Source organism: Vigna unguiculata, chromosome 5, assembly GCF_037176805.1.
Source record: "Vigna unguiculata cultivar grain cowpea cultivar isolate G323 ecotype 2 chromosome 5, ASM3717680v1, whole genome shotgun sequence".
Lineage (NCBI taxonomy): Eukaryota > Viridiplantae > Streptophyta > Magnoliopsida > Fabales > Fabaceae > Vigna > Vigna unguiculata.
In genome coordinates, this window is record NC_140796.1 from 19,534,096 (window position 1) to 19,541,461 (window position 7,366).

The window sequence follows — 7,366 nt, forward strand, 5'->3', positions numbered from 1 at the left end:
ATTATCATGTGTGTGAGGGGGGCACTTGTGGGCCAATTATTCCATAGGAATTTTTCTTATGAGTAAATATACCTTCCATACATGTTTTTTAGGTATTCCTAGATAGTATAAATGTTTTAGTTGTGGACTTCCTTACAATAGAGCAATGTGAAAAATGTTCAAGGTAGGTCACCACTTAATAAGTCAATGGTCACCAATAATTCCATGCAGAATTTATAATATATATATATATATATATATATATATATATATATATATATATATATATATATATATATATATATATATATATATATATATATATATATATATATAAAGTTGGATTTCGTGGACCAATTATCTCACAACAATTTTTATTAGGTTCAATATACGTTGCAGACATGCTTTGAAGGTCATGTGAGTCACTGTGAATGATGTACAAGTTTAGCACCCTAACCACATACCCCATTTGATATTGATGTGCAAAAATTAATGGACAAGTCAACATGTAATACATCAAGGGTTAATGCAACCATTGTTATCATGTGTGTTAGGTGAGAGTTGTGGGTCAATTATTCCATACCAATTTCTATTAGGAGTAAATATGCCTTCCAGACATGTTATTGAGGTCTTCATAGACAACAAACATGTTTTAGTTGTCGACTTCCTTACAACAGAGCAGTGGTGAAACGAATGTGCAAAAGGTTCAAGGCAAGTCACCACTTAATAAGTCAGTGGTCACCAATTATTCCATGCAGAATTGATACATATATATAAGATGGATTTCATGGACCAATTATCTCACAATTTTTATTAGGTTTAATATACGTTGCAGACATGCTTTGAAGGTCATATGAGTCATTGTGAATGTTGTACAAGTTTAGCACCCTAACCACAGACCCCATTTGATATTGATGTGCAAAAAGTAATGGGTAGGTCACTACGTAATACATCAGGGATGACCAGTTAATACAACCAGTTATCACATGTGTTAGGTGGGAGTTGTGGGTCAATTATTCCACACGAATTTCTCTGAGGAGTAAATATACCTTCCATACATTTTATTGAGGTCTTCCTAGACAGTAAACATGTTTTAGTTGTGAACTTCCTTACAACAGAGCAATGGTGAAACAGGTGTGCAAAAAGTTCAAGGCAGGTCACCACTTAATAAGTTAGTGGTCATCAGTTATTCCATGCAGAATTGATACATATATATAAGCTGGATTTCGTGGACTAATTATCTCGCAACAATTTTTATTAGGTTCAATATACATTGCAGACATGCTTTGAAGGTCATGTGAGTCATTGTGAATGGTGTAGGAGTTTAGCACCCTAACTGCATACCCCATTTGATATTGATGTGCAAAAATTGATGGTCAAGTCACTAAGTAATACATCATGGGTGACTAGTTAATGCAACCACAATTATCACGTGTGTTAGGTGAGAGTTGTGGGTCAATTATTCCACACCAATTTCTCTTAGGAGTAAATATACCTTCCATAGTGAGAGACCAGAATAATGGAAGTCCTTTCTTGTAATAAATTATTGCCTTGTCCTTTCTCTATATTTCCACTTACTATGTTTATACGCTTTGTTTTAACGGATAAAATAATGGCATATGCTCAATTTTTTTAACTTTAAAAATAAATATAATTATTTTTTTAAAATTTATTATAAGTATTTTTTATTTTGTAAATAATCTTCTTTTAGTAAAGATACTAAATTAAGTGATGATATTAAACAATTGAATGTAAGAAACTAATTACATAATATAAAAAGAAATATACTAAATTATAGTATAAAATAATTAAATACGTAAATAATTTTTTTAAATAGTTTTATGAAGTATACGAATTATATTAATACTAATAACAATTTTGAATTAATAAAAGAAAAATATACATTATAATGAAATGATGAAAAGGTAAATGTGTTTTAAAAATGACTAAATAAATAATAAAATTAATTTCAATTAGTATAAATTAAACAATTGGCGTGTAATTAATAAAATACTATATACTAATTAATATATATATATATATATATATATATATATATATATATATATATATATATATATATATATAATTATTGAGTTGCAAAAATTAATTGTAATTCTAAAGATTTTTATTAAATAAAACATATTTTACATATAAGTAATATATTGGAATTGTAACGTCCCATTTAATTATTACGCGAAATTAAAGGAAACGTCACACAAAATATTACTGTAGCGTAGTATTGGGGTCCTTAACACAACCCCTACAACTTGGGCACACCACGATGCCAACGGAAACCAAATACAAGTCTAGCAAAAGAGAAAAAAGTAGCAAGGCGTAAAACCATACATGGGCATAGCCCTAACGAAAACCATGAAGAAAATAAAAAGATCCAGCCCCGATGACTAAGCAGCAGAATCGCCATTTCCTTGTTGACCACGAGAACCTCGCCCATCTGCTCCCATCAATCAAATTGATGATCATTGCAAGAAAGAAGAACCACATGAAGACAACCACACAACAACAGGGTAAGCTAGAGCCAACAACATTTTTATCATACAGTCAAATATATATTTTCACCATTCAATATCCATGCAACATCCAAGCATGTTATGACTTTCCAATCAATACACTATGACTCGACTCGACTCATCCAGATACGTATAACTTGGTCGGATTCAGCTGGTACTATCAACACACCAGTAAAAACGTGATACACAAGCGGGTTCTAGCTTCCTTACCTGGAAGGGTCTAACACAGGATTTGGCAAGCAGCGTAGAGCACAACAGCTTTGAGCAGAGACTTAGGAGCTAGAAAAATAATGACATAGAAGTGTAGTAGGTTACTATGTGAGCTTTGCTGAACCCATGAAAAACAGCTCGGAAAGGAAAACAAGGTTCAAGACCAACTTACGTGAAATGAAGAGGACTCTTGAGCTGGTACGAATGAGCGGGAGCTAAACCCTAGTAGAGATAAAATTTTGGCGCACGGGGAAGATGATGGCTACGTTTTTGAAAGTGAATGGGAGTGTGAAATTAGGGCAACACGAAGGGCTTTTATCCTATGGGCCAGCCTTTAGGCCCACTGCTATAGGGCAGCCCTTAAAAGGGAAGCAGAATAAAAAGAGGCCTTACATTCCCCCCAACAACAAAAATTTTCGACCTCGAAAATGAAACTTACCAGGTAAAAAGATGTGGATGTGATTTTCTCATGTCCTCTTCTAACTCCCAAGTTGAGTCACCTGTCCTCCGGTCCCAGATGACTTTAACCAGGCTAACAGCTTTTCCTCGGCGCTCCTTAACCTTGTTGTCCTCTAAAGCGATGAGTGGTACTTCCACTGTGAGATCTTCCCTGATCTGTATATCCTCGGCTTCCAACACATGAGCCGGGTCAAACACATACTTCCTCAACTGCGAGACATGAAACACTGGTGAAGGCTTGCCAACTGCGGAGGTAAAGTTATCTCATAGGCCACTGGCCCAATCCTCCTCATGATTTGATGTGGGCCAAGGAACTTGGGCGAAAGCTTCCTTGAGCGGAGAGCCCTTCCCACGCCCGTGATTTGGTCACCCTCAGGAATACATGATCACCAGCTGCGAACTCCAGGGGTCTCCTCCTATGGTCTACATAGGCCTTCTGCCTACTCTGGGAAGCCTGCATCCTGTTCCTCATCATTCTCACTTTCTCGGTGGTCTACTCTAACAATTCCGGTCCGACAAGTACTGCTTCTCCATCCTGATACACCTCCTGCCATAAAGAGCCTCGTATGGTGCAATGCCGATGCTCGCATGAAAGTTGTTGTTGTAGGTAAACTCAATCAAGGGCAACACCTCATCCCAAGCCCCCAGATGATCCAATATGCACGTCCGCAGTAAGTCCTTAAGTGACTGAATGGTCCTGTTTGATTGGCCATCAGTTTGGGGATGGTAGGCTGAGCTCATAGTCAACTTGGTCCCTAAAGCCTCCTGTAAGATTTGCTAGAACCGGGATGTAAACCGTGGGCCTCTGTCGGAAACTATGCTCAAAGGTACTCCATGCAATCTCACGATCTCCTTAACGTACAGTTGGGCCAACTTGGCCATGGACATCCTCAAGTTCATCGCCAAGAAGTGTGCACTCTTGGTTAATTGATCCACTATCACCTAGATGGTGTCATGTCCTCTAAAAGTCTGTGGCAAATGGGTTACAAAATCCATGGAGATGTTGTCCCATTTCCACACTGGTATTTCCAAGGGCTATAGATTCCCACCAGGCCTTTGGTGCTCCACCTTCGCCTTCTGGCAAGTTAAACATGCTGATACGAACTGAGCAACATCCCTCTTCATTTCCTGCCACCAGAAGGTTTCCTTAAGATCCTGGTACATCTTAGTCATGCCAGGGTGCAGACTAAGACGACTCTTGTGTCCTTCCTCCAGAATTAACCTCTTCACCTCGACATCATTAGGTACACATACCCTACCCTGAAACCGCATAATACCATCATCACCCAAAGCAAAATCTCTAGCCTCATCTGACCCAAGTTGTTCTTTGACTCTGTTCAGACTGACATCCAATAACTGCCTCTCTCTCACTAAGCCCAAGAAGTCACTAGATATAGTTAGGGTACTACATCTAATGAACTCATACCCTACCTCCACTTGTAGCTTCATATCCCGAAATTTCTCTAGTAACTCCACCTCTTTGACCATAAGGTGTGCAGCATGTACGACCTTCCTACTCAAGGCATCTGTCACTACATTCGCCTTCCCGGGGTGGTATAGGAGCTCAAAATCATAATCCTTCAGGAATTCCATCCATCTTCTCTGTCTCATGTTTAGCTCCTTCTGGTCAAACAAATACTTGAGGCTCTTATGATCGCTGAACACGCGGAACTAAGAACCATAAAGATAATGCCTCCAAATCTTCAAAGCAAACACTATCGCCGCCAACTCCAAATCATGAGTGTGGTAGTTACCCTCATGCACCTTAAGCTGTCTCGAAGCATACGCCACCGCCTTCTTTTCTTGCATCAAAACACAACCAAGTCCAAGATGAGATGCGTCACAATAGACCTCAAAAGGCTTCCCCACGTCTGGGATCACTAGTATCAGCGCATTGATCAGTCTCCTCTTCAGTTCCTGGAAACTCTCCTCACACTTATCCGTCCAGGTGAAGGGTTGGTCTTTCCGAGTAAGCAATGTCAGAGGCGCTACTATCTTGGAGAATTCCTCTATGAATCTCCTATAGTAGCCGGCTAACCCCATAAAACTCCTGATCTCTGTGGCAGACTTAGGACTTTCCCACTTAACCACCGCCTCAACCTTCGCCGGATCTACTACAATGCCTTGTGCAGATATCACATGCCCTAAGAACTGTACTTCATCCATCCAAAATTCGCACTTGGACATCTTGGCATACAACTATTTTTCTCTCATAACACCAAACACCAACCTCAGGTGTTCTTCATGCTCCTCCCGAGTCTTAGAATAGATAAGGATGTTGTCTATGAAGACTACGACAAACTTATCTAAGAAGGGTCTAAAAATCTGGTTCATGTAGTTCAGGAACACTGCTGGAGCATTGGTCACACCAAAAGGCATAACCACGTACTCATAGTGTCCATACCGGGATCGGAAGGCCGTCTTTTGTACATCATCAGCCTTTACCAATATCTGATGGTAACCCGATCGTAGATCTATCTTCGAGAACACTGATGACCCATGCAGCTGATCCATTAAGTCATCAATCCGCGGGAGCGAATATTTATTCTTGATAGTCATCTTGTTCAATTGTCTGTAGTCCACACACAGACGCAAACTCCCATCCTTTTTCTTCACCAACAATACTGGCGCTCCCCAAGGTGAAGTACTGGGTCGGATGAACTATTTCTCCATCAGCTCTTCTATATGTTTCTTGAGTTCCACTAATTCTGCCAGAGCCATACGATATGGAGCCATCAACACCGGGCCCGTTCCTGGTACCAGGTCAATAGAGAACTCCACTTCTCTACTGGGAGGCAACCCTGCCAAAAACACGTCTTCAAACTCATGTACCACAGGTATAACTGATGTTTCTTCTCTTTCCTCCACTTCCATACGGGCGAAGATTACGAAGCATTGCGCGCCATTCTGAATCTCCCTCACCACTCCCTGAGGGGACACCAACTCGAGCTCCTCTAAATCGGGAAATAACAACCTCTTCTCCTGACAGTCTATAAGGACGCGATTGGCAGAGAGCCAATCCATCCCTAAGATCACTTCCAAGTCTTGTAGTGGCAGGCAGATTAGGTTCACCTTGTATCTACGTCTCTCCACCTTCACTGGACACCTAGCACACAAGGACGACATCGTGACCAATCTCGACGCCAGAGTAGACACCGCGAGCTCGCACTGTAGCTCGCACACCGGTAGACCCAGACATTTCACACAATCATCTGACACAAAGGAGTGTGTCGCTCTAGAATCATACAATACACAGCAAGACACACCAGCTATCGTGCAACAACCCATAACCAAGTTACCTGAATCAGTCGCTTCTGCTCCTGTCATAGCATACACCCTGCCTGTCACTTGAGGCCTGTTGCCTTTATCCCTCCGCTAATGCTGGTGAGGAGTCTGAACTGGAGGGCGTGCTGCTGCCCTAGCAAGGGTGGGACAATCCTTCCTAAAGTGGCCCTCCTTGCCACAGTTGTTGCATCTGCAGTAGCCCTCCATGCGTGGGCAAGCGCTCCTCAGGTGAGGACCTCCACATATATAGCACTGGACTCGACCCTGCTGGGGAGGAAGACCCCTAGACCCTTGAGGATGATGGGGAGGTTTGTCATATGATCTCCTCCGCTCGTCATGTCTGGGCTTGGACCCAGATGGTCCACCAATCCTCTGAGGTTGTTGAGATTGCTGGCCCTCCACCTCATTCTTCATCTTTTCCATCACTCTGGCCTTCTCCACCAATGCAGCAAAGTCCTTGATCGATAGAGGGGCTACCATCAAGCGGATATCTCCCCTGAGGCCGTTCTCAAATTTCTGGCATCGCCACTCCTCGTCAAGCGGCAATGTATAGAAGCGGCTGAGGTGTTTGAACCTCTTAGCATATTCCGTCACAAACTTCCCTCCCTGAGTGAGTTGGAGGAACTCCACCTCCTTGGCATATCTGACACTATCTGGAAAGTACTCGGAGACGAATCCCCCTTGAAGGCCTCCCAAGTCATAGGCTTTCCTCGCTCCTCCATGATGGACTTCATGCTAATCCACCAATGTTCATCCTCTCCGGTCAGCATATAAACTGCAAACACCAACCGGTTATCTACCGGGCACATCTTCGCATCAAAAATTCTCTCCTGGTCCTTCAGCCACTGATCGACTGCATCTGGACTAGTCTTCCCGTCGAACTTCACGGGATGGTGTTTCAG

The 7,366-nt window shown here is 41.7% G+C and overlaps 1 protein-coding gene across 1 annotated transcript; it reads right to left on the bottom strand.

Moving 5' to 3' along the window:
• Positions 1-5,840: 5,840 nt before the first annotated feature.
• On the bottom strand, positions 5,841-6,506 carry LOC114184450 (uncharacterized). The gene has a single exon (XM_028071758.2). It carries the CDS (start codon positions 6,504-6,506, stop codon positions 5,841-5,843), a length of 666 nt encoding a protein of 221 aa, XP_027927559.2.
• Positions 6,507-7,366: the final 860 nt, after the last annotated feature.

What these genes read in the sequence shown, in the direction of transcription:
- LOC114184450 (XM_028071758.2), bottom strand. Translation starts at nt 6,506, where the DNA reads ATGACAGGAGCAGAAGCGACTGATTCAGGTAACTTGGTTATGGGTTGT.